The sequence below is a fragment of the Procambarus clarkii genome, chromosome 56 (assembly GCF_040958095.1).
Source record: "Procambarus clarkii isolate CNS0578487 chromosome 56, FALCON_Pclarkii_2.0, whole genome shotgun sequence".
NCBI lineage: Eukaryota > Metazoa > Arthropoda > Malacostraca > Decapoda > Cambaridae > Procambarus > Procambarus clarkii.
In genome coordinates, this window is record NC_091205.1 from 22,166,565 (window position 1) to 22,192,656 (window position 26,092).

The 26,092-nt window shown below is 39.7% G+C and overlaps 2 protein-coding genes and 1 long non-coding RNA gene across 4 annotated transcripts; 2 read left to right on the plus strand and 1 right to left on the minus strand.

The window, feature by feature from the left end:
* Window positions 1–2,099: 2,099 nt before the first annotated feature.
* Window positions 2,100–4,469, minus strand: LOC123770928 (uncharacterized). The gene is made up of 3 exons (XR_006774417.2): window positions 4,395–4,469; window positions 2,508–2,552; window positions 2,100–2,353 (listed from the first exon to the last, which is right to left on the minus strand). It is a non-coding gene; the product is annotated as an uncharacterized lncRNA (long non-coding RNA).
* Window positions 4,470–4,577: 108 nt separating this feature from the next.
* On the plus strand, window positions 4,578–16,517 carry Surf4 (Surfeit locus protein 4). 2 transcript variants are annotated; one of them, XM_045762853.2, is made up of 5 exons: window positions 4,578–4,737; window positions 7,504–7,767; window positions 11,025–11,255; window positions 11,667–11,846; window positions 15,200–16,517. In XM_045762853.2, exons 1-5 carry the CDS (start codon window positions 4,687–4,689, stop codon window positions 15,284–15,286), a joined length of 813 nt encoding a protein of 270 aa, XP_045618809.1. In that variant the 5' UTR covers window positions 4,578–4,686; the 3' UTR covers window positions 15,287–16,517. The 2 variants fall into 2 exon arrangements, with proteins under 2 accessions (XP_045618809.1, XP_045618810.1); XM_045762854.2 differs by having other exon boundaries at window positions 4,718–4,825.
* Window positions 16,518–18,431: 1,914 nt separating this feature from the next.
* LOC123770726 (glycerol-3-phosphate phosphatase) lies at window positions 18,432–25,361 on the plus strand. Its single transcript, XM_045762852.2, has 6 exons — window positions 18,432–18,610; window positions 20,856–21,025; window positions 21,500–21,637; window positions 23,027–23,243; window positions 23,766–23,907; window positions 24,999–25,361. Exons 1-6 carry the CDS (start codon window positions 18,526–18,528, stop codon window positions 25,213–25,215), a joined length of 969 nt encoding a protein of 322 aa, XP_045618808.1. The 5' UTR covers window positions 18,432–18,525; the 3' UTR covers window positions 25,216–25,361.
* Window positions 25,362–26,092: the final 731 nt, after the last annotated feature.

Below are 26,092 nucleotides of genomic sequence, written 5' to 3' on the forward strand. Positions count from 1 at the left end.
TTGCACCAATACCATCCTCGAATACTCAAGGCACGGCTTAAGGTTAAAACTGGACACGGGTACAAACCTTATCAATGGAAAATAATATTTATCATACAGGTAAATTTATAATGGTTACTACTGCTAAAATGTGACTACAGGTTATATATTTCACTGGTTACTACGCTAAATCATTTACATGAATACTGTATAGTTCAATACATGTAAAAATAATGTGTGGGCTCTGTCTAGGAACAAGGATCAAGAAAACCTCAAACTATTTGAGGATCAGACATATGACCCATCTTGTTCAGCAGTCCAGTTCAATTGACTTCAAAGCACAGCAACCTTAGACTCTTCTTACAGATTGCAAGATTTATAATTGAGGCTAACTTAACTAATCAAGTTACAGAGTTTTAAGTGTCAAGCAAACTGGTTCACCAATGCAAGATATATACTTTTATTTCTACATACTTAAAAAAATTTTGCTTTGTCATGGTGAAGGGGGCTCATGAACAACTTCCTGGGTTCGGTGGGGGCTGCCTGGGCTCTGTGTGTGCAACTCCCTCAAGAGTTTCGCCTTGTCTTGATCAGGATGTTCAGATACGAATCCATGGAACTGATGGAGGTTGCCTTTGCCACCTCTCCTACCGTTCTGGGCATTGTACGTGCAAAATAGCACAAATGTAGGATTTCTGTTTGGGTCATTGGACTACCCACTGGAGGGTGTCACCTGTAAGGGGCTGCCCTTGGAGGTTGGTGGGGTGTCTAGACTGAGGCAAGAGAGAGAAAGAGGTCTTTGCACTAATGTAGAATGTACAATGCAGTAGAACTTCCCTGTTAAAAAGGAGGCACCACTTTGGACAGTGCATTCTTTCCTGCACTGGCCAGTACTTGTACTGTACTACAAACAGTACTTGGCCTCCCTTGCTGATCTAGGTGGTGGTATTCCTTGACTTCGTAACCTAAACTTTTGAAAAGATGATACTGTATATGGTAAACGATACAACTTCTCCAACACATGCTCATGGGGTGGGCGACCAATCCCTGGAGACAGTGATGGAAGATCAGGCTCCATAGCCCCAATTGACCCTTTCTAGTCCCTTCCCACTTCCTTGGCAGAGTTGAGCCCTAACCTCCAATGGTGACTGCCTTGTCACTTGGAATGGTTTCATCTTTCTTTGAGAACTGCATCTTTTACTTCCCTCAGTAGGTACTGGAAATTGGTGCATGATTTCTCAAGTGCAGTAGTGAGATGTCCCTCATATGTGGTGACCCTGGACATTCTAAGAGAGTGATCTTTTCCCCAAGTTTGCTCCATCAACTGCGTTGAGGCCCATCCTACCCTCTCCCACACATGCCTGCACTATAAATCCCCCATCTCCAGTCGTAACACGGTACAGAATGATCATGCCAATGTTGGTATTTAATTGGATATTTTTGAAAAGCCCAGGGAATCTTACATGAGCCCCCTCACCACAACAAGCTTCTTGTAAAACACTGTAGATAGGGTTCTTTGCAGGAATAAAATTAATTGCAGTTCTCTCACAACTCTGTTTTCCCTCCTATCTCTGCATCTTCCCAGCCCAGTCTGAGAATAATGGTCACATGCCAGCAAATCTTATATTTCAAGTAATATTTCTGATACTGTCAAATTAGCAGTACAGTATTTTAAAATACTGCATTTACCACACATGAAAAACTAGTTTGTGAAGATGACCAGCATTAAAGCAACATTTTCTGTTAGTATTTTTCTGAGCATATGTGACTTGAGGTAGTTTGCAGTGGTCGAACCGCATGCACGGATATGATTATGTGAGTTAGATATAGATAGATTACTGAATAGTAGAATAAAAAGAGCAAAGTGGGGGACATAATATCCAAGTTGAGAGTATACACACACTTTGAGGCTTTCTGGCTATATTCTGCATGTGAGTCTTGAAGTGAAGTCCCCTGTCCATATAAAGATGATGATAATGTCTATTCTCGCAAGAGTAAACACACACACAAACAGTATATGAACAGTGGAGAATTCGGGTAACAAGTACAGTGCCTAAAGCCGTTAATACATAGAGCATTTCAGATATAAAAAAATTAGGGCAAAGGTAAATAAAAAAATATAAGTGAGGGAACTTTATTTTTTACTAGCAGCAACTAGGTCATGTAGTGTTTGCAGGTTGCAAAGATATTGGGACCATGTTAGTGTTTACTTTAAGATATTCTACAGCCATATTTGCTCAATAAACATGAGTAGATGTTATCCTGAGATGAAAGCCACCGAAGACGATGTTTCAGGTTAGTTTTCAAATTTTGGAAGTGAACTCTTACAGTCACTTGGAGCAACATGCTTTCCAGGCTGGCTATGAGAGCACGTCTATAAGAAAAGTTTCATATTAGAGGACATAAATTTAGTAAAATGTATAGAATTTATGAAGTCATCAATCTGGTTTTGATAAGCTATTAAAAACACAAATCCAAAAGAACCTTACTGTTATATATAATAAAGTATACTATGAAGAAGCACTTACTTAGAGTTTGGATTGTATTACTGGAACCAGCTTTCCTCCAACTGTCTGTTAACAGATGAAGATATATTGAAATACATGTAGCAATTGCATTAAAAGTAATATAGCTGCTCAAGACTTCTAGTGCAAGAAATTGAAGGTGTCCATTAATCCCACACAACATGCACAAATCTAGTCACCAACCACAAATCCTGAACCGGTTAAGCAAGCTTCTTGTTGGAGCAAGGAACAAATCTGGGTTTAATACGGTCGGAAACGCAGATATGAAGTGGCCGGACATCGCAGCCCAAACCTCAAGAGACACTTAAAGAAGTTACACAACCAAAGATCACATTCACTCCCAAACATCTACTACCTACGGGCTACTCCTGCCCGTGCCACCTCTTGTGGTGGCTTAATCTTCATCAATCACTCGGCATCTAAAGTCAAACTCCAATGATTCAGTGACCAACACTCTGGATATACCTCAGACCATCTCCAATGCCATAGACATCCATCTGCATACATCGTAATGCTAGATTTGGTTGCCACACTGTTACACCATTCATAGTCACGAATTAAGAGAGATTCCCATAATATGCAACATAATCAGGAAAGGCATTGGCAAAGTGAGAAATTTATTAAAAGCCCCAGATGGGAACAATTCAACCCAAAGTTGGTGATGAGGGTGGACCTGTGACATGGGTGGGAGGGTGGGCTGGTGATGAGGGTGGACCTGTGACATGGGTGGGGCGGTGGTGAGGGTGGACCTGTGACATGGGTGGGAGGGTGGGCTGGTGATGAGGGTGGACCTGTGACATGGGTGGGAGGGTGGTGAGGGTGGGCTGGTGATGAGGGTGGACCTGTGACATGGGTGGGGCGGTGGTGAGGGTGGGCTGGTGATGAGGGTGGACCTGTGACATGGGTGGGACGGTGGTGAGGGTGGGCAGGTGATGAGGGTGGGCAGGTGATGAAGGTGGGCTGGTGATGAGGGTGGGCTGGTGATGAAGGTGGGCTGGTGATGAGGGTGGGCTGGTGATGAGGGTGGGCAGGTGATGAGGGTGGGCTGGTGATGAGGGTGCGCAGGTGATGAGGGTGGGCTGGGGATGAGGGTGGGCAGGTGATGAGGGTGGGCATGTGATGAGGGTGGGCAGGGGATAAGGGTGGGCAGGTGATGAGGCTGGGTTGAGGATGGATCCCCAACACATGGACGGAAATCCCTCCCCCACCCCCACCCCGCACCTTATATACACTCCTCAACCATTAAATTTTATTCCAGGCTAAGAAAGCTCTTTCCTTTACTTTAATTGTTATTGAAATGCGAGAGAAAAATACCATAGTAGCTAATTATTAGATGAACACATGCAATGATTCGTCAGTTTGTTCCCGTATAAGATTGTTTAAAAATTAAAGTTCAGTCTATTGAAGGACTCTGGAGGTCATCAATGAACTTTATAACTATTCATAATCCTCATTAGTTTCATGATTATAGAGCATATGGGTTACATGTTCCCATTGCAAATGTCCCCATAAAATAAGAAATGGAAAGCGCACGCCACGTTTTCTCTTCAAAAGTTAGTTAGTTTAGTTCATTTATTATGCACCCCATACCCATTTTGTGGGCGGCAGTGGAAAGGGTTACAGAGGCAGATAATGAGCTCAGGGACTGAACCCCATGAACTTGAACCCCTGAACTCCTGAACCCCTCAACTTCAAAAGAAGAGTAATAATTTTGAAATTGGCGCGTGGCCTTGGGGTGGATAACGTGGCAGACGAGAGTACCGCGGTGGCTTACGACCAACTACCATTTCTTAACCACTTGTTGCAATATTATTTTATTTATCCTACAGTCTACTAAGCTAATCGCTGTAGCATGAGTTAAAAAACACTATATTTACCCTTCCCGCTTACCTATCCCTTCGTCCTGTGGAACAAATACCAACAAGTGGGTCTACAGTGACGTAGTCCAGTTGAAAGGCAAGCACTATTGGCTATTTGTCATTTTAATTTGGGGACAATCATAGGGAGAAAGAATAATAGATAACACTTTTTTAAGCATACATAGATAACAAAATCAACTTATAAAATTTTTGAGGATGGTTGTTTGAGGAGAAGGATCCGTGCATTAGTCGGGAGCTCAACGACTGGGCAGTAGCACAACACTCTCGGGATAAAGTGGACGGGGCGCTTCACACCTTTAGAAATGCAGAGCCAAAATGAATTTTTGGGTAGAGCGGAAGACTTTGCCGACCAGGTGAGCTCTCGTGTGTGTCAGTTGTCCTGGCAGCTCACTGGCAGTAGGGCAGAACGTGGCGATGGTGGAAGCCAGTGAGAACACACCGGTAAGGTAGTTTGACAGATGTCTCCAGCTGACTGACCTGATTTGCTGACCTGGCCGCCACTAACTACTGGGTCAACTCTCAAAATGTGGGTCATTATGAGGCTAATTGACCGGAAGATGCGTTATCGTAGTGCAGGTGTCGGTGGGTTTATATAAACCAGATGTTGAACCCTTTTATTCGAATTTTGGGAACACGTTTCCCGCAGGTTTCAACAACAGCAGTTAAGTATTTACTTTCGACAAACTGCTTGGAAAGGTACCTGAAATGACGAATTGATATATTATAAATTGAAAAACTTATTGTAGATTGCACATGATCGGTATCATTAATTGTAGGCAAATAACTGGTTTAGTGTTTATAATTAGTGCTTTGCAGTTGTAATAATTGGTTGTAGTGTGATATGCTGACTCCATGCAGCATGGGCCAAAGACGAGCAAAGGGGTTTAAAAATGTGTGACGCCAAAGGAGTTATTGCAACCAGTGTTAATAATGACCACAACATATGTGAAGGGTTACTTGAGTGATAGTAAAAGTTAATTTTTATACTATTTACTATATACAGTATAATAAAGGCACCTTGCTGTCTTTATGTATTAAGGAAGTGTAATAAAGGCAGTTAATGGCAATAACAAACGTCTTGTGACTTTCGTAGGACCTTCGACATTGTACCCCCATGGGAGGCTGATCTGGAAGGGTGAGCCTTGTGGTACTAGAGGGTATAGTGTCAATTTGATCAGATTGCTTGAAGGTTAGGAAGTAAGATTTGGCATAAACGGAGGGAAATCGGAGTAATGTCACCATAGTGGTGTGCCCCAGAGGTCTGTTATGGGGCCTTGTGATGTTCAAAATATGTTAACGACTTGGACGTTAGGGTAAACAGCAATACAGTACTGTATTGTCAGGTTTGTATATGACACTAAAGTGGGGTTACGTGCAACCTTGTGGGGACTCTGTGGAACTACAGAAAAGCTTCACCACATAGCACAATTAGGTAGGAACGTTGGAAATGCAGTCAAACTTCAAGCATACGGTCCTAAACTTGAATGGCTTCCAGATTTGGTTGAATAATTCCTAGGTTTGGTCTTGGCATTGACACAAGGCCTTTGTAGCAGTGTCTGCATGTAAGTGTATTGAATGTTTTGATTTATAACAAGATGTGTCGGCAATAAATACACATTCATATTCCCTCAATTACACTTATATAATAATTCCCTGGATGCAACCCCACAAGAAGTTGACCACCTCTTGGGTACTTTCTGCTAGGTGAATAAGGGCATTAAGTGTTACGACATGCACCTAACCATTTCTGTCCTGTCTGGGATCTGGACTATGAATTTCCAATTCCAAGTCAAGAACTAACCCTACTGTATTACTGAGACTACCGGGCCCAGGTGAAGTCTTGTTTAAAATACCCCTCTAATTATGGTCACCATATTAATGTGGACATAAATTCCTTTTAAAAATACAAAGTAGGGTGACAAGACTGATCTAGTGTATTTATCTCCCATACAAGGAGAGGTTATAGGCACTCTCCCTGCATTTCTGAAACAGATGTAGGTAAGAAGAGATGATCACTGTCTTCAATGATAGGTATCAATAAGAAAGCTGTGATGACAGTCTAGAAATAATCTTATCAGGGCTGTTCAGAATCTATAACAATGACTAAAAGCTGGAGTACATGAGATTCGGGAAGGATGTGGGGAAATATTGATTGGCAACAAGGTGGTAGAAGAGTGAAGCAGATTTCCAGCCAACATAGACGAGCAGTATGTTTAACTTAAAAAATATGCTCAATTGGTATGTTAGTTGAAAGGGTTGGAGTCTATGTGCACTGCCCAAAAAGGACTGAGACCTGCCAATTCTTGTTTCTTGGGAGCCAGGGTACATATCTTATAATAATGAATAATGTAGTACAGTATGCTCTTAGCATGCTTTGGCTAAAATTTATTTTGAGAAACTGTACTTCTTGATTTTCGTGGCAAATATTCAGCTATTTTTTTTTTTGTGTGCGCGCCTTTCTAGATGTCCCAATGTTACCCTTCAGTTAAATACTACACATCTACCTGAAAGGATAGAGGGCAAGCTAGAATTTAGCCCCTACATTTAAGGATGTTTTTAATGAGTAACCTTCTAAACGAGATGCCATGCCAATGTTACTTTGTAAGACATTAGTGGCCTCTAGTGGAATATTGTTGCACACTATCAGCCCCATTCAAAGCTGGAAAAATTGCTAACCTGGAGAGCATGCAAAAATCTGATAGAGCTAGAATCCACTCAATAATACTGTACTTCAAAATAATTGGGACTCCCTAAACATGTTAAATCTGTATCCCCTAGAATGCAGGTAAGAGATGCATAATAATTTACTCTTGAAAAATATTAGAACTGGTTCCAGATATGCACACACATACCACACGAGACAGTGGTGTTTCATAGTGTTTATAATGTTATCAGTTGGCACAAAGACCACCATAGACCTATAATACAGTAGTCAAGTTAAAATTTTAAGTTAACCCGTTTTGTAATTTGTTCTTTGTGGCAGTGATAAAATTCTCTGCCCAGTTTCTAACAAAGTAGTGTATGGTGTGTAATGAGACACGTGTACCTTACTAGGATAGACGTATGGTAAATTTTTTATGCAACAATCAATTAATTTTGTGTTTTTGTTTTTGTTTCAGCTCCTACGTTACACTAAAAATTACTTGCCTCACATTGCACGCCTGTGCTTAGTGAGTACATTTCTTGAAGATGGACTTCGCATGTGGTGGCAATGGCATGAGCAGCGGGAGTACATGGATATCTCGTGGGGCTGTGGGTATTTCTTGGCAACAGTCTTTGTGCTCATTAACCTGGTAGGACAGCTTGGAGGTGTGTTCATGGTTCTGTTCCGCAAGAAAGTTGAAGTTGCATGTGGATTACTTCTCTTCATTGTTGTTCTCCAAGTAAGTCAAAAATGAGAAGTATAAATTTGTGTAATTTAAAGCATTGAATCTATTCTTGAAAGGTGAAAATAGTAGTTTGATATAAATTTTATTTAATATAAATATTTTCAGTATGGCTTTGTTAATTTTGAAGTATAAAGCAAACTTTACATAAATCATCCCAAGGAAAAAAAGATTTTTACTTAAAAGTAATATTGAACTGTGCTTTCGGTTGCAAGTTTTGATATTCACATTCAAATGTACTACTAATTCTTCAGAAATTTACTGTAGGAGGGACTGAGCATTTCTCATAACACTGTAGACCAGTGTTTCTTAACCTGGGTTCTACAGAACCCTAAGGTAACTAGGGGTTCTGCAAGAGATAGGAATAAATAGGCTAATTATAAACATGTGTAAATGTAATTTTTTTTATATAAACAGTATCAAGATCGGCCAAATTCTCCTTTCAGTTAACTATCTAAACACAGATTTTATTAAGTACAACTGAATTATTTCATGGTACAAAGCTTGAGAAATGCTCCTGTAGTGTCTGGCTTCTAACCTCGAACACAGATATTCTAGTTTAGGTGGTTCTCATGCTCATTTTTAGAATTGCGGTAACAGGGTAATGCTTTGGGGGGGGGGGGGGGGGGGTAATTGAGGTATGGTACTAGGATAATGTTAACTACTATTACTGTAGTTAATATGAAGCAAGATAGTAGCCTGAAGTGAGAACTCTAGCATACCAGTACAGTAATAAAAGATGATTTGGGGCATTAAATAATAATTTTTGATTGGCCATGAAAATTTAAACCGTGATTGAGAAGATCATTTGGGAGATGATTGAGATCTTGCTCACAGATCTCGCATTGAAAGATCTGTTCACAATTTTGATCTGAAGAATTGGAGAAAATTTCACCATTTTTTGTGAAAGTGAAAGTTTGTAGTATATTTAAATGCACTTAACACTTTCGCGCTAACCGGACTCACCGAGGAGTCCTGTTTCGCCTAACACTACCGCATAGTGGACATAAACTTATGTCCTCTTTTAAAATATTTGTATGAAATTCAATTTTTATCCAATTTACTTTGGGTTTGTTTCAAACTGCGTGCCATGAGGCTCTCTTTCTCACCAATAGGCTGCATGGTACAATAAGTTCATGAAAGGTTCACAAACATAACAAAAGTAAAAACATTTCGTGTGTGTTTGATTCTCACTGATATGTTCCAGCGTTGTTTTATATTTGGCGCTATTCTATCTTACGCTTTGTTGATCTTTTTTTACCTACGGGCTCATAGAACATTCTATTGCGAACACATTGACACAAAAATGAATGACGTACATAGAATAATAATGTCATGAGAATGAAATAAGTATAAACTTTCAAAGCGCCTTGCGTCGTCCCGTCACCGACACCGGGTAACAATTTCACCACTTCCCACACTCTTGCGGGCGGGCCGCAATCATTATTCTACGCTTATATTCATATCACCGTGTTGGGAATTTCATTGCGAGTCCATTGATACCAAAATATCTTCGTAGTTATTTATTTGGTGCTGGTATCCCTATACGTTTCGTGACTTTTTTTACTGATGTTCTTCTAGAGAATTTTATTGCGAACACGTTGGTACCAAAATGAAATACGTAGCTCGAGAACTAAGGTCATGAGAGTAAAAAGAGTATACACACTTTTGTTTTTACGCTTACGCGGCAAAACGCCGTGAGCACTTACGGTTGTTTCCCTGACCTTCGCGGAGAACGCAAAAGTGTTAATATATGGGATAAAAGGTTATTGCATCCCATACTAAAAAATCATTTACTACTTGTGATTCATTTTGTGCATAAAATAATTAATGTACTGTACTCCTGCATATTTTTTTCTTAATCCAACTTTTAGTTGCCATGTGTCTACATAAATAAAAATGTAAATGTTCGTTTGTTCAAAATCGCTAATCTCCGAAAGTTATTCGCCAATAGCTTTGAAATTTTGACACAACGTTCCATTCACATATGAGCGTCTTTATATACCTACTAAATCAGTGTCACGTCTGTAACAGGTAAAAACATGATTTTTTTTTTTTTAACTTTGTTTTTCATGCGAGGGAAATCTCCAAAAACTCCTTACTGATTACTTTGAAATTTTGACACAACGTTGCATTTGAATACGCACGTGGTTTTTATAGACCAACTATATACATACCACAGCTGTGACAGGTAAAAACATACTTTTCTTGAAAAACCGCCATCTGTTGGCCGTAAAACTAACACAAGCTATTCTAAATGTTAAGATTCCATTTCAATGTTTTGGATTGCATTGATAAATTGAATTTTCATAGATTTTGATTTATTTTCTTTGATTCAATTATTTTGTGACATAACGTTGCAAATGAGCTGTGTTGTTTACTGTACCATTCATTTCGTGAGTATAGTTTTTTATTTTTTCATTTTCATTTTTTTTAACTTATTTTTCAATGATGGTAGCATTAGATCATTTGGGAACACATTGAACGAGGGAGTGGGGAATGGTAGGGAGGACGAGCGGATGAGGGAGGGGGTAATGGTGGGGAGGATGAGAGGACGGGTGAGAGGGCAATGGTGGGGGGACGGGGGAGTGGAGAATGGTGGGGAGGACGAGGGGATGAGGGAATAGAGGGGGGGGACGGGGGAATGGTGGGGAGGATGAGGAGGGGGGGACTGGGAAATGGTGTGGAGGGTTGCTGTGGTTCGACAACATGTGGCTAGTATGAGAATAAATTTGGAACAAAGTGAAAGTACAGTTGCAGACCTTGTACACGTAGGTATATCTGTAAAGCTCGTGGAACATCATTTGGTACCTTTTATAATAAAGGAATTTAGTCTAATAACACAAGGGGAGAAGGGCAGATGAGACATTGCAAGATAATAACAGGAATATAGTGGACAGAGTTTTTCTAGAGGTAAAACGAGAAGATTAGAGTGAAAGCTTGAAACATAAATGCACCAAATAGAAATGTTGATTACTGTGCTCATATGCAATTTTGGCAATAAGAAACTGAAACAGGCTGAAAGTATAGGTAGTGAAATCCATCTCAATGGGCAAGTACAGTAGATTACTTAAACATTTAGATATATATATGACAGTGCACTTGCTTCTCATGGGTAGTTAGGTAGTTGGCATAGTATTGATGATAAAAAGGTTGATAACTCTTCTTTGAATACAAGACGGTATTTTTGTATGAGAAGCAGTTCTGCTTTAGTACAATGAATCAACATATTAATTTATTTTATTCCTTTACAGACAATAGCCTATCAGATTCTATGGGATTTGCAGTTCCTGTTTCGGAATTTGGCATTAGTAGGTGGTCTTGCTCTTGTCCTGGCAGAGAGCAAAAAGGAAGCACGCACAATCTTCGCTGGCGTTCCATCCCTGGGGGAAAACAAGCCCAAGACATACCTTATGTTGGGCGGGCGAATCCTTCTAGTGTTTATGTTCCTGACCTTAGTTAGACTAGAGTTCTCAATCATGCAGGTAAGACCATCAAAAGTTTTGTGATTATCCTAAGATTATTTGCATTCCTTATTGCTGTGGATTAAGAACTTGAAATTGGGGACATGGGGAAAGACTAGGCAAATGGTCAGCTTTCTAGGACTGCAAAATTTTGGTATGTACTCTCACCCAAATATTACTGAATACAGTATTGTACAGAGATCATCGTAAAATGGTAAATGGATAGTTTATAAATATTAAATCACTTCAATAAGTGTAAATATATTTTTCCCAAACCATCCAGTCTTGGTGTCCTCTATAATCCCATGCCTCACTGGTCTTGTGTACATTCCAGGTTCATAAAGGCACTGTACACCTTACAACGTTTCCTGCATCACTGAAATGCTATATTTGTACAAAATTTGTAATAATATTAACTGGTTTCCTTTCCAGATATTCCAAATAGTAATTGGAGGTCTCCTGATGGGTCTTGTTGCTGTGGGATACAAGACAAAATTGAGCGCCTTTATGCTGGTGTTGTGGCTGAACGTCTTCAATATTTACGTTAATGCCTGGTGGTCTATTCCAGCTTATAAACCTATGAGAGATTTCCTTAAATATGACTTCTTCCAGGTATGTCTTAATATTCTGACTTCTAATATTTTTGGTTTGAGATAAGATATAATGGAAAGTAGGAGAAAAATCTCCAATTTAATATAGTAATTGGTCTTTGCATAATATTATTTGGTAAATATACTGTACAGTGTATAGAAAATGATTACAATAATTCTTAGGCCATCAATTGCAAAATAAAACATTGACCTTATTTTAAGGATTAAACAAATTTTAATCAGATTTTGGTAGATGGGGTATAGTATCATAAAAAGTGGGTAACATAAATGTATTTACCCGAGGGCCACCATCTCGTGTCCTCGACAAGGACAGAACTCTGGCGGCTTGTCACAGTTTCCTTCATTTGTTCTGATGATTTTTATTGAGCTAGATCTTCAATTACAGCAGTGTTTTGGCATTTATGGCTTCAGTGGGTAGGTGGCTCCATGGGTTTATAACCCTATGGGGGAAAAAACATATCCTGTTTTCTGACATACAATGTGATTTGTTAAGCTTGCAACCATTCTCCCTTGTTTGTTAATTTAATGACATTTTGACGTGTTATGGATCAATATCCTCCAACTTCTTGCATATTAGAATGCATGTAAGCTGCCTGTTCATCAGTCTTGTGGAAAGGGGTATAGAAGAAATCTTTGAAGGGTTTTATGAGGCCAAGCAGAATCAATCGGTGAGCCATTTCTAGCTAAAATCGGACATGGGATGTTGGTATTTCTATTGATTTGTGGGATTTCATTGAGGATTTTAAATGGTTACCTGTGTACCTGTCCTGTCCTGTTTGGCTCTGGTGGGTGGGGCAGCAGGGAAATAAAGGTAGATTCTGAATGTGGGTCATTCCATTTTGGTTCACCCAGGTGGTTTCCAGCACCCTCTCCAATTTTAATGCTATTTAGTACACAGAGATTTGTCACAGTGAATTGCGTTTCTCATGACAATAGCTAAAACGGTTCAGAGGATACACTTCAACACTTGTAGAGATAAAAAGGCTACAATTTATATTCCTGCTATGAAGTTACTGTTTTCCTAGTGTAGCATTGTTCCTTTTATTAAGGATGCTGGCTGCTTCCCAAAGATTGTTTTTTAATCACTAGCATTTAAAAAGTTACATTTGTTCTTTATTAGTTCCCACTAATGACTTCATTGTCATGGTGCCAGTGAAAATGTTGGTCATATCCTGACGATCCCCACCTGGAATTCCATTATGTTGATTGAGGTTCTTCTAGGCAAATGACTGGCCTTCCTCAGGAAGGTTGTCACACAACCCACAACAGTTGTCCATCTCCCAGGTACCTAGTTACTGCTAGGTGAACAGAGGTAGCAGGTGAAATCTGGTGTAATAGTGGCTTTATAAAAAAAATCAGTAATATAATTGTAATCAGACCCTCCAATATTTTATGAATAGAATATATTTTTGTCAGTGCTACCTTCTGAAAACTATGGGTTGAGGGGGCATGGGCCTGGGAAAGAGGCAGAAGAAATCTCCACTAGATGAGTGGGATGATTGTTGAATTTTGATGAAATGCAGAGACTAATTGAAGAGTATTTGAGGTAATTTTTAAATATTTAGGTGGCTTTGGGGGAAAAGAATTTAATAAATTAAAAAGTGACGGTAATGGCTCACTAATTTGAATTATATGGGTTGACTTCCCCTCCCCTTTTTTTTTCCATTATTTTAGTTTTTTGATTCTTATCATTTAAATTCATATTTCCATATACAGGATTAATAAGAGTTACAGTACAGGATTCTTATGGCAGTATGTTCATAGCGTAAAAATAAAGTTTAGCCTGGTGTTTAATGCTGTCTTGATCACCCTCGGATTTGAATATTTTAAAATTAAAAAATGTAAGACTGAATACATTCATACTAAAGGACTTTGTATATATTTGACGTGGGGGTGTGGCTTACCATCTCCTTTTCCTCCTCGCCTTGTATATAATCTCATCTTGTTTGAAAAATCTCGTCCTTTAAGTAGTTAAAAAAAATTCTACCAGCAGTAGTAAAGCTAAACCAGGCATCTTGACATGGAAGTCTCTATTGGTGGTTCCCAATTGGTGGGTTGAACCCCCCCCCCCTCCCCCCTGCCTGCTATTAGGTGTCATGGTGCACTGGTTGGGACTAGGTCAGTCAAGTTTCAGCTATACAAAGAACTTTGAGATAGAAGTAGTTGAACATGTTCAATGTGTGGCATGGCGAGTTTGCAGGTCTCTTTATTATTCGAGCCTTTCTCGATCTGTGCCTGTTGGCAGGGTCATTGGTCTTCTGTTACTGGTAACAAACTGTGTGCTCTTAAAGGTAGCCTGTTCTCTTTGGGGCCCCTCCCCTTTCTACTACCGTAACCAGCGGTGGGAAACGACTCTGGTGAGGTTTTCATATTGGTCATACACGTTTAACTCACGGGCACTTAATGAAGCACCGCCTTGCTCCTTGTTGTCCAAACTGCATTGTCCCACTTAGTCATGCATATCTTTGTTGAATGTGTCTTGGTTTCTGCCTGTCCCTTGCGATCACTTGTCCCTTGATAGAATCCTTGGCGAGTCGGATACCTTTAATATTGTTCACCTTATGCGCTGTTTGTTCTCATATTGGCATCCTTAGTGATATTTATTGCCTTTTGATTATCCTGTGACTTTGTTGGTGCTACAGTCTCCCTGGCTTGATTCCTTTTGATGTGTGTGTATATTATTTTTATGTATACAAGAGGTCAATTCTTGTAATGCCACTAGTATGCATAGCGTTTCGGGTAGGCCCTTGATCCAAATTTTCCCCTGAATATGACCCACCAAATTGTTTAACCACCAGCTACCCATTTACTGCTAGTTGAACAGAGGCTACAGTTAAGGATTGGCACCCAGTCAGTCTTCCCCGGCCATGATATGAACCCAGGCCAAACCACTCGCAGAGCCCCAAGCAAGCGCTTTAGTATAGCAAATTTGTGTTTATTTGCATACATTATTTTTGTACTGAATAGCCACATTCTGCCTGCAGAGATTAACTGAATTATTAGACTATTCAAAAGTAAAAAAAACGCAATCCTTAAATGGTTTTTTCTTGTCTTTCCTTCATGTTTATTCAAAATGTTTGGTTTATAATTTTGGCTATAGTACAGTACAGTATATTTGATATGCCCAAACATGGTCTGTCATTTAGGATTGGGAAAAGTGAAAAATGCCAAAGCTCTTGGAATAGGTTGGTCCATATGGATTGTTGAACATAGATAAGTCTACATTTTGTACCATGTGAAAATATTTTGCACAGATGCCTCTGTTGTAATGTGTACTATAATTTTGGAGGATTGATTGTAATCTGTAGAAGAGATACAATTGCTGAAGTGCAATAAATTTTTTAATTTTTTCAGACATTGTCAGTAATTGGAGGCCTGTTGATGCTCATTTCCCTTGGTCCTGGAGGAGTTAGTATGGATGAACACAAGAAAAAGTGGTAACCAGCTTACCTAAATCTCTCATATTTTTATTGTTTTATTTAGTACTGAAGCCACAAATTCTTGTTTTTCATTTTTTCTTTTTTTTTAGATTATATGTGAAATTTAGCGATCATTTGTTTGTATAAATGTTTTACTTTAAATACTTGGATCATTATTTATGTAAATATTGTAAGAGGCCTTTTTGTTCAAAATTATCCGTATTTATCTATTTTAAGCAATTTAAATGTGCTTCAATTTTATTTTCCCCCATGGGATGGTCAGATTAAAGGTTTTTAATAAATTAGTGATATTGTTTGTTAATATTGTTAAAATGGCTGTTACTTACTGCCTTTTGTTCTCAGTAAATTGAAAATCATGTAAAATTGGGAATTGATTCCTCCTTTATCAGAGGGTATGTGTTTTAAGTTATAATTTTTGTTATTGTATACATATGAAACTGTTGGCTTCGAGCATTGTAATAGCATGCTTTTAAGGATATACTGACATTAACAAACTATCTTTTATAAACAAGAATTGGATGTCGAATACTTTCTTCAGTTCACCTGCTGATGAAAAGAGGAATGATTTCTCCATTTCCAATAACATTTCTCTTAGATACTATACTGCAAGTTATTTCTGGTTTGCGGTTAACCCGAAACATATTTAAAGTCTTCAAAACGGTTCGCATTGGAATCTGGCAGCATGGGCTTTAGAATGATGGTTTTCTTTTTAACACTTGCATTGGGAAGTACGCTTCGTGTAATATATGTAATGCATAATGCCCATCACTTCTGGCTTTGCCACGTGTATGTTAAATTATTTTTCTATGGTTTTTAGTAGGGGATTAGACCATTCCCCTTGCACAATGGCTCAATGATACTCTTCTTGAGCCCCCCTCCCCACCCCTTCCATTATTTTTTTATTGGTATATTTTTTGTAACTTTCATTCTTAATTTCACATGAAATTTTATTTTTTTTGTGTTTGATGAAAGTAAATAATTTTTTTTAATATACCCAGAGGGATAGTTTTGTAGAAAAAGCTTGAAACTCTTAAAAAAAAAATAATAAAAAAAATAGGTGGCAACTTATTTAAGGTTCCACAAGTCCTCGAAATCTTTCAGGCCCTTTTAATACCTTGAAAGAGTTTTATATTTATCTCAAAAGATTTTATCAAGGAGATGTTCAATCTATGCTGTTACTGAAAAAGGTCTGTAACTTTTGTTAAGTGGCTCTTAAGTAAAGATTCTTCGTATATGTCTCTTTTGGATCAACCTTTTATAAAGATAGTTTTATTTTGTATTAAATTTAAATATTACAGAAAAGTGAAAACCCTAATTATTAGCATAACATGAATAAATAGTTTTAAGTTTAATGTATACAGATTATTTTTGCAGTGTAGAGATTTTGAAATTGAAAAGTGCAGTTATCAGTTGCCACCCTGATGGAACAAAAACAAAAAGGTTTGGAAAACAATCATTTATCTACAGTAATTCTTGCCAGGGTCAGCATTCCATTGTGAATAGGAGCCAAAACCAAACAAAATAGTCTTCATTTTTATATGAAATATATATTAAGTAAAGAATCTTGTGTACATAAATAGCATTCCGAAATCATCAATGGAGATCTTCGATGGAATGTGTAAGTGAGTCATATGATGGGAAAACAACGAACTAAATTTTGTGGTCTATGACTTGGGAGATGCCATTGAACTCTTTTAACCATACATGGGCAGCACGGCACAAGGGTACATGAGACAGTGGATAAAATGTTCAAGGATTAAGTACAAACAAAGCAGTTGGCCCTGATAGTTTCACCTTGGGTTCTGAGAGAATGTGCATCTGAGCTCAGCTCTACTTAAACTGAGTTTTCAGTCATCTTGTGTGCAAGTCCTGGCAGATATGTTAAAAAAAAAAAAAAAGGCTAATGTAGTTCCAATCTACAAAGATAGTAACAGGGCAGACCCTCTTAAATTAGACCTGTGTCGTTGACAAGCATAGCAGTCAAAACATTGGGAAAAAATAAAACCAAATTGGTAGGTTGTCTGGAGAGAAATGACATAAGATTATGGTTTTAAACTTCGTCTCCTTTCCTTCAGCCTCTGTTTCTTCACTTTCAACTTTTTCCTTTCTCTATCATCTCCAATACTACTTCCGCTCTCCTTTTATTAATTCCTTCACTCCCTCTATTTTGCCTAATACTCTGATATTGCCTATATTTGTCTTTGTCTTAATACATGTATATCACACTCCCTTGCATCTAAATGTTCTGAAATGGACAAATATTTTATCGGAACCACCATAGTAAGCACAACTAATCTATGTAGTCACGCTCTCCCTTTCTGGCGGCAGATCAACCTGCCCTCTCGAATAGAACATTTCATTTTGACTTAAATCACCCCAAGACCAAAAACCAATGTACTAAAATTCATAGCGGCTCGCAAAATTGACGTGATATGCCGTTTTGTGTGTGTGTAGGGGGAGGGTTGGTTAGGTTAGGTTCAGTAACTTAATACGTCAGTTTAGTGACGTTGGGAGCGCTCGAGAGGACGGGCTGAACAATCAATGGTTTCGGCATTTCTTGCTCATATAATTTTACACAAAAAGCATCATGTTTATGAAATGAATATAAAAGTTATTACATAAACGGCTAGACAGTAACTTGAAGGTATTGGTAGTTAACAAATTGACTAGCCTCGTACACAGCTTCAATTTTCCCCATGAATATTTCCAATTAAACCATGTGATCAAATTTTAACACATGCTTGAGTCTCGCATCTTAAACACGCCACCCCCTGCACGTCTCGCGCCTGATTCATATTTGATTATATACAGCCAACTATAAATAGCATAGAATTGGGTGACGTTGATGCACATTCCTCGTAAAGGTAGTTACCAGGTGAAGAGAAGGGCAGGGTTACCCAGCTTAGCTTAAAGGGAATAAACCTTAATACAATCGAGTTTGAGATAATTTGCTAATAATCTTTTCAAATCACTGGCAAACTAATTTGGTAGGAAAAATGTCCATTTTTAAAATAGCCTATAATATTGATGACAATTTTTGTGTTAATATTATACGTTTATACAAACATGAATAACTTAGGAAAAGTTTTCAAGTGTTGAGTGAATGAGATGATAAAAGCCAGCGGTGGCTCGCCGCCGGAGGGCCGCTTATTCACAAGTTATTTAGAGAGCAGACTTGGCTGGAGCTACACGTGCTCTCCTCACACCTTCGCCTCCCTCAACTAACCAACTACCGCAATAATGGACTCCCTACCCATGTCTATGGATAAAGACTCCCTTCAGCAGCTCTTGGGCGAAATAGACACAGTGTTACTTGATTGTGATGGTGAGTATTTCATTATTGACAGCTATGTGCCTTCAGTCTAGCATGTTGTTATTCCTTGAATGGTTTAAGTAGCTTTAGTCACCGTGATTTCAGACACCTTTATGTAAAATTCTAGGTAAGTTCTGTTTAGCCTGTTTTTGTGTGTAGTCTAATCGACCTAATAATTGTCCTGTAAAGATCTGTGAAAAAACATAATTCCATAAGAAATGTAGAGTCGCATTTGTTATACTGTTGGCCTATGCACTTATATTTTGTTCCCAAATATCTACACCAAGTCGATTGATTGATTGATGAAGATTAAGCCACCCAAAAGGTGGCACGGGCATGAATAGCCCGTAAGTGGTGGCCCTTTTGAGCCATCTGTGGAGATCTGTGGAGGTGCGACTGCACCCTGCGTGACGGGAGATGTCTCCCGTGGGTGCACCAAGTCATCTTGCAATCGTTACATGAAATATGGTAAAATGTACAGTAACTTGCTTGTTTTAGTGTGAGAGTATGCACCCATTATGTATGTAGTGGAGAGCTGCCAAAACTCGCCGGAAACACACTTAAATATTCCTCTTATCACAACAAGTATGAAATCTGGAGAGTTCCGTGACCTATATACATCCCAACCACTATATAAATGACGCCGACCGTGCAAGCGGTTGGGCACCATTACTTTTCCCCTTCCGATCCCATGCAGCCTCGGGGAGGCTGCAGGACCCTTGTGGATTTGTTCATTTGATGCATCACGCAATTGTGATCTCTGTGTGTAATGAAGTAAGAGCGAAGAGGGAGAACGGCCTATTGACATAGCTGGAGTGCATGGGGGGAGTTGTGTAAAACTGGTTTGTTCGAGGACGTAAAAGGAAACGTCCTGGATTGTGAGCCGAGGATATAGACTACTGCACTACAGGCGTCATATCATGCTAGTGAGTGTGTGTGTACTCACCTAGTTGTGCGTGGGTGGGGGGGGTGAGCTTGTGCTCTTTGGCCCCGCCTCTCAACTGTCAATCAACTGGTGTACAGAATCCTGAGCCTATTGGGCTGTATCATATCTACATTTGAAACGGTATAGAATCTGTCTCCTCCACATCACTGCCCAATACACTCTATTTGTTAACTATCCTGAAAAAATTATTTCTCATGTCTCTGTGGCTCATCTGAGTAGTCAGTCTCCACCTGTTTTCCCCTGTTCGTGTTCCACCCATGCTAAATAATTTGTCTTTATCCACCATGGCAATTCCTCTGAGAATTTTGTAGGTGATGATCATGTCTCCCCTTACTCTTCTGTCTTCCAGGGAGGTGAGGTTTAGCTCCCGTAGCCTTTACTCGTAACTCATACCTCTCAATTCTGGGACTAGTCTGGTGGTATTCCTCTGACTCGTCTCTAACTTTGTCTTGTGTTTAACTAGGTCAAGGCTGGAGCTGCATACTCCAGGCTAACGACTCCAGGCTGGAGCTGCATACTCCAGGATTGGTCTGACATAAGTAGTATACAAGGTTCTGAATGATTCCTTATACAAGTTTGTGTGTGTGTGCGTGTGTTTTCTAGCAACTTTATTAGACTGGTCTCTATTTAATCAAAGATAAATTGCATGACAACAATTATAATATCAATCTGGTCGATCTGAACCTTCAGTACATCTTTATTATAATTTAATATGTTAATTGGTTACCCCATAGGAATCAAGTTCAAGTTCAAGTATGTTTTTTGAGAAAAGAAAGAAAGAAATCTGAAAGGGAGAGAGTAGCTTAGGCTATTTCTACCCCCCCCCCCCCCCCATAGGAATTGTGTTATATTTAGATTGATGACGTCAGACAAGTTAAGATTCACACCTCTTTCATTGACACTTTTACCTGTCATTTATATTGTCTAAAATCCCACCTGTCTGCCTGGTGATGTCATTGGCTCTCGACAAGTTTTGGCAAATATTTAGCATGATGTGTAATTCCATCTAGTTTAGTAAGCTGCATGTACGCCATCTAGATAAATTTGGCTACGTTATTTTTAAATCCAATAAATAAAAACAAAATATATAATTACCTCGTCCAGCTAAAACGCTCTCAGTTAAAATATGATCAATATAATAATAATATGGTGGCTAAGCTAGTTTTCGCCAAACGAGGTTTTCAAAAGTAATTCAGCTTTATTCATATTAATGTCACAGAATAATGACTTGGCTAATTGAACTAAGGAAAAAAATGCATGTAAATATTGAAGATTTCGAATATTTATTCGAGATTTCGACGTACCTCTCAGGTGTTCTGTGGCAGGGCGCTCAAGGTATGGACCTGATACCCCGAGCTAGCGAGGTGGTGAGCAGGCTGCAGGCGATGGGCAAGAACGTCTTCCTCATCACCAACAACTCCACTAAGACACAAGACAGCTACTACGACAAATGTCGCTCTCTGGGGATTAACGTTGATCGGGTGAGCTGCACGGGAAAATATATTCTCACGCGACAAAATAAGCTATTATCTCTATTCAATATACTAACTGGAAGACTCATTCAGTGCCCATAGTGATGTTCTTGCTGTATTCGTTTAGTTGGAACAATGTATGGCAGACAGTCTGAATAACGGGGCTGAAAATTAGACACCCAAATCACAGGTCTATGTGTAAAGGAACTGACGTTTCGGTCCGTCCTGGACCGTTATCAGTTGGTGACGATAAGGTCTTGATAATGGTCCATGTTAGTTTTAGTTTAATTCATTTATTATGCACCCTATACCCATCTGGTTCATTACGGCCCGTAACGTCATCCATTCCTTTACTTTTATAGTTATGGGTTGGGTGTCCGAGCAATATACATATTGCCTGGTTATAAAAGTGTTTCATTGTGAATATATTAATAATCAAATGTGTTGTGAAGCTTGTTATTACTGAGTAGAGCACACCGACAGGACCACATACTGAGCGCCCCCTATATCGTGGCGCAGTACTTGAAGGAGATCGGCTTCAACAAGAAGGTGTACGTGGTGGGCGCTCCGGGCCTGGCCCAGGAGATACAGTCTGTGGGGATCCAGTGTATTGGATTAGGGGTAAGACATCTTAATTATATGTTATATAGTCATAGAAGCTTGGGGCTTTCTCGTGATAATTGATAGTTGTTATTTTATTTCCATGACAAATTCGAGGAATGTAAAAAAGGTGTTATATATTTGAGGAGCTTATGATGAACGATGGTAGATAGAAGTGTTAGTTAGTTTAGTTCATTTATTATGCAACCCATACCCATCCTGTGGGCGAGGGGAAAGGGTTACAGAGGCACATAATGGGCTCAGGGTCTGACCCCAAAATCATATTTGCTTAGTTATAGTCTTGATAAACTAGTTACAAAATTTAATGCACATCGTCACATCAACAATGGGCTCGAGACCGACCACAAGTACAATCTCTATATTAAGCAACTGATATGTGGAGAGCTAGTGTCATAATTGATTTGTTTATCCTTCACAACGCCCCCCCCCCCCCATCCAGCGGGCAGCGGTGGATAAGTTACAATAAATCAGTTACTACCTGCAGTTAGCAAACAAGGGATATTTGGCTAAAATTTCTGGTAGCAGATAATTTTGAATTAAATATATACACATTTCTTGAACATTTGTTATACATAGTGGCGGAGGGTGTGTGAACAATTTAATTGACAGTTTACATTTTGTCAAGTCTACTTCAGTAGGTAATGAAAGTTCCCACATATTTATGGCAGAGTCTAAGCTGAGTAGAAGTAACACCTAGAAGTTTGCTGATTTTATTGGATGATCCATAGATGTGTAGCTCTTCTTGATGAGTTCCTTGCTAGCTGATGAGTTATCCAAAGAATTTGCCTTCAAATGAGGAGTTGATCATAACCTTAGATTGCCTATAAACAGTCTAAGAGCAATAATACACCAAGAACTTCAACAAAACCTTGTAGATCTGAGGCAACGTGAAATCGACACCAGTAATTTCATCTATCATCATACTCTTCATGCTAGAAGAGCCACACATCTATGAATCGTCTAATAAAATCATTAGACTCCTAAATGTTACTACTGCTCGGCTTAGACTCGGCTATAAGTACCTCTGCGAATCAGGGGAAATCTCTAGGAAACTAAACTTACTAGTTACGACTTCATTTCTCTGGTCTTCTTTGAAATTAATTTAGGTTGTATTGCATTTGTTTATCATCCTTATGTGTGTGTTGCTTCAGCACAATGAAGGCAGTCATTTTAACTCAGGCGATGAGTCACAATAACGTGGCTAAAGTAAGTTGACCAGACCACACACTAGAAGGTGAAGGGACGACGACGTTTCGGTCCGTCCTGGACCATTCTCAAGTCGATTGTGAATCGACTTGAGAATGGTCCAGGACGGACCGAAACGCCGTCGTCCCTTCACCTTCTAGTGTTTGGTCTGGTCAACATTTTAACTCAGTTGTTTTATCCTAGCCTGAAAAAATTGAAGGATCCATATACAACGCCTTGGCTCGGGGAACCATTGGCCTTGACCCTCGCGTAGGCGCTGTCGTCGTCGGCTTTGACCAGGACTTCACCTACGACAAACTGGTCCGGGCCACTAGCTACCTGGCTAACCCTGAGTGCATGTTCTTGGCCACCAACATGGACGAGAAGTACGTGGTCACGGGCACCAGATACCATCTCCCAGGTGAGGCAACCGGTTCTGTTGCTGGCTTCCTTAAACCACTACTAGTATTGTAAGGATTTTTTTGAGTTCTTGCAGCAGGCTTGAAGTGACAATAGTGCTTTCAGAATATCTATACCTCATTTGTGCAACAAAACATTATTACTGTATAAACGATGAGTAGGTATTGATATTTTATAATGCTACTAATCACATGTTGTTGTTGTTTTAGATTTAGCTACTCAGAACGAAGTGTCCATGTAGCACGGGCTATGGTGAACCCGTAATACTAATCACAGGAAGGAACAATTAAGATAGTGTTGACTTGTGTAGGGGTGTGAGGGTCAGTATGGCGTGGCATGAACACACTCCACCTCGATCATTAGGGATGGAAGATATATATAGTGATACAGATGCTGTTGTAGCAGGCCTGCTGTAGCAGGGCCCCAGCCCCATTACCCGACACCACAATACAATTCCGCTGTATTCTGAGCTCAGATGTCCAACACCGCATTCATTAACCCTGCACAAAGATCATTATTTCAGCTGCTGGCATCCTGGTGAGTGCCATTGAGAAGGCCAGCAACCGGCCGCCTCGCGTCATGGGCAAGCCCTCCCTCAACATGTTCTACATGCTGCAGGCGCGCTACGGCGTTCAGCCGGAGAAGACCCTTATTATCGGCGACACGTGAGCTATTACACTCTCTTTGTTATTATTGTTTGATGGGTTTATTCTTATTGTTGCTGTGCTGGGGTTTATTATTACTCTTATTATTTGAATTTTCATTGTCCCAGCTGTCATCAAGTCTATCAGTATCACATCACCTTCTGCAACATCACTCACCCACAACATAACCATCACCACCATATTTGTTGCTAATAAAACCTAATTCCATCCTAGGCCTAATACACTCTATCTGAGGCCTAATTTAGTACACATATGTATTATATTTAAGTTTGGTTTAGCTTGATTTTTTTCCGGACTCGATTAAAAAATAGTACAAAAGTGACTTAATGGGTCTCCATTACTTACACACTGGTACGATCGACTACATAGTTCCAAAGAGTACTATTAAAACAGGAGGATGGGTTGATATGCTTCTGATGTCCAACTTGTCTGACTGGAAGACCAGATCAAGACTTGCTGGTAGATCTCCCCCACCTTTGGGGTCTCTCCTTGATGTGTTACCAGTTTCCTTTAAAATGCCTGTTCCAGTAATCTCACGTCATTTTTCTTCCAGAGGATCCATTGTTTCTCAGTTCATACCTCTTATGGTTTAATTTTTCCATAACTAGAAGCTTTTCGCTTTATTTTTTTAGCTTTCTTGTTGAAGAATATCTGTGGAAGCTCTTTGAGTGTTCTCGCTCTTTGAGTGTTCTCGTATTTCTGTGGGGTTTCCTGTTTTTTTCCCTGGAAGGTCGTAGATCACAGCCACTCTTACACGTCCCTTTATCATGGCAGTCTCGGTATCCACGAATATGTGTGTGCGTTGTTCCATTCATCACTGTAATAACATTAATAAATTGGATGTATTTTGTCGGTATTATGATCTAATCTCCCACCTTCCTGTATCTCGCCTTTTCCTCCCTTCTGTACCTGACCCTCCCTCCTTCCTGCATTTGAGCTATGCCTTCCTCTATCTGACCCCCCCTTCCTTCCTGTATCTGATCTCCCCCCCCCACTCGTCCTTCCTGTATCTGACCGCACGTACCTTTCTGTACCTGACCCTAACCTACCTCCCTGTATCTGACCCCTGACCTTCTGACTCGTCCGGCCAGGCTACACACAGACATCCTGCTGGGGAACGAGTGCGGGATGTGGACGGTGTTGGTGCTGAGCGGCGTCACCAGCCTGCAGGAGGCCCGGCAGCTCTCCACCACCCAGGACCCACAGAAGCAGAAGCAAGTGCCACTCTTCTATCTCAATTCTGTGGCCGATATCCTCACCCTTCTCGACGACACTCCCATCCACCAAGTGAATGAACAGCACCACTGACCCCTTTACTGCTCTGTTTTTATAATATTTTATCAGTAATAAATATTCGACATTGTAATTGACAGATAATAAAGAAATACAATGTATTTGTACAGTGTAAGCAAATCATTGCAAATTCATTGTACAAAGACGTCGGAAATCATTTAGACATCCTTTATTTATCCTGAAAGATTTCATATTTTCCCTTTACACAGATGCATACATGTTTGCATATTAATATTAGTAGACTTTTCAAATGAAGACCAATTTGCCATTTTGACCGTGTTTATCATAACCAGTGACCAAGTATCTATTCCGTCAAACTGCGTCGCTTGGTATGGCGAGTACCATTTGTAGTACTCCTACAAATATAACTCGTTTGTCGCATTCTGTAAGCCTTCTGAATCAATGTTGTCAGTTGTTGTTGTTGCTATAGATTCAGCTACTCGGAACAAGTTCCAAGTAGCACGGGCTATGGTGAGCCCGTAACTTACCTGGCACATGCGCGGGGCAAGTAGCACGGGCTATGATGAGCCCATAGTGGACTTACCTGGCGCAAAAACGGTGCCAGCGTGTTGTCAGTTACTTGGAAAGCAGTATATAGCCCTTAAGGTTATATAAACCCATGAACCACTTATCCGCTCTCTTTACGGACTATTTATGCCCGTTCTACCTCTTGGGTGGCTTAATTTTTTTTTTTTTTTTTTTTTTTTTGAGATATATACAAGAGTTGTTACATTCTTGTACAGCCACTAGTACGCGTAGCGTTTTGGGCAGGTCCCTGGAATACGATCCCCTGCCGCGAAGAATCGTTTTTTCATCCAAGTACCCATTTTACTGTTGCGTTAAACAGAGGCTACAGTTAAGGAATTGCGCCCAGTAAATCCTCCCCGGCCAG

Bases quoted from the DNA above. Each gene is read 5' to 3' on its own strand.
- Surf4 (XM_045762853.2), top strand. From the start codon at position 4,687: ATGCAGAGCCAAAATGAATTTTTGGGTAGAGCGGAAGACTTTGCCGAC. The intron at 4,738-7,503 runs GTGAGCTCTCGT...TTTTTGTTTCAG, and splicing joins CGGAAGACTTTGCCGACCAG to CTCCTACGTTACACTAAAAA. The intron at 7,768-11,024 runs GTAAGTCAAAAA...ATTCCTTTACAG, and splicing joins TCTTCATTGTTGTTCTCCAA to ACAATAGCCTATCAGATTCT.
- LOC123770726 (XM_045762852.2), top strand. From the start codon at position 18,526: ATGGACTCCCTACCCATGTCTATGGATAAAGACTCCCTTCAGCAGCTC. The intron at 21,026-21,499 runs GTGAGCTGCACG...GCACACCGACAG, and splicing joins TGGGGATTAACGTTGATCGG to GACCACATACTGAGCGCCCC. The intron at 21,638-23,026 runs GTAAGACATCTT...GTTTTATCCTAG, and splicing joins TCCAGTGTATTGGATTAGGG to CCTGAAAAAATTGAAGGATC.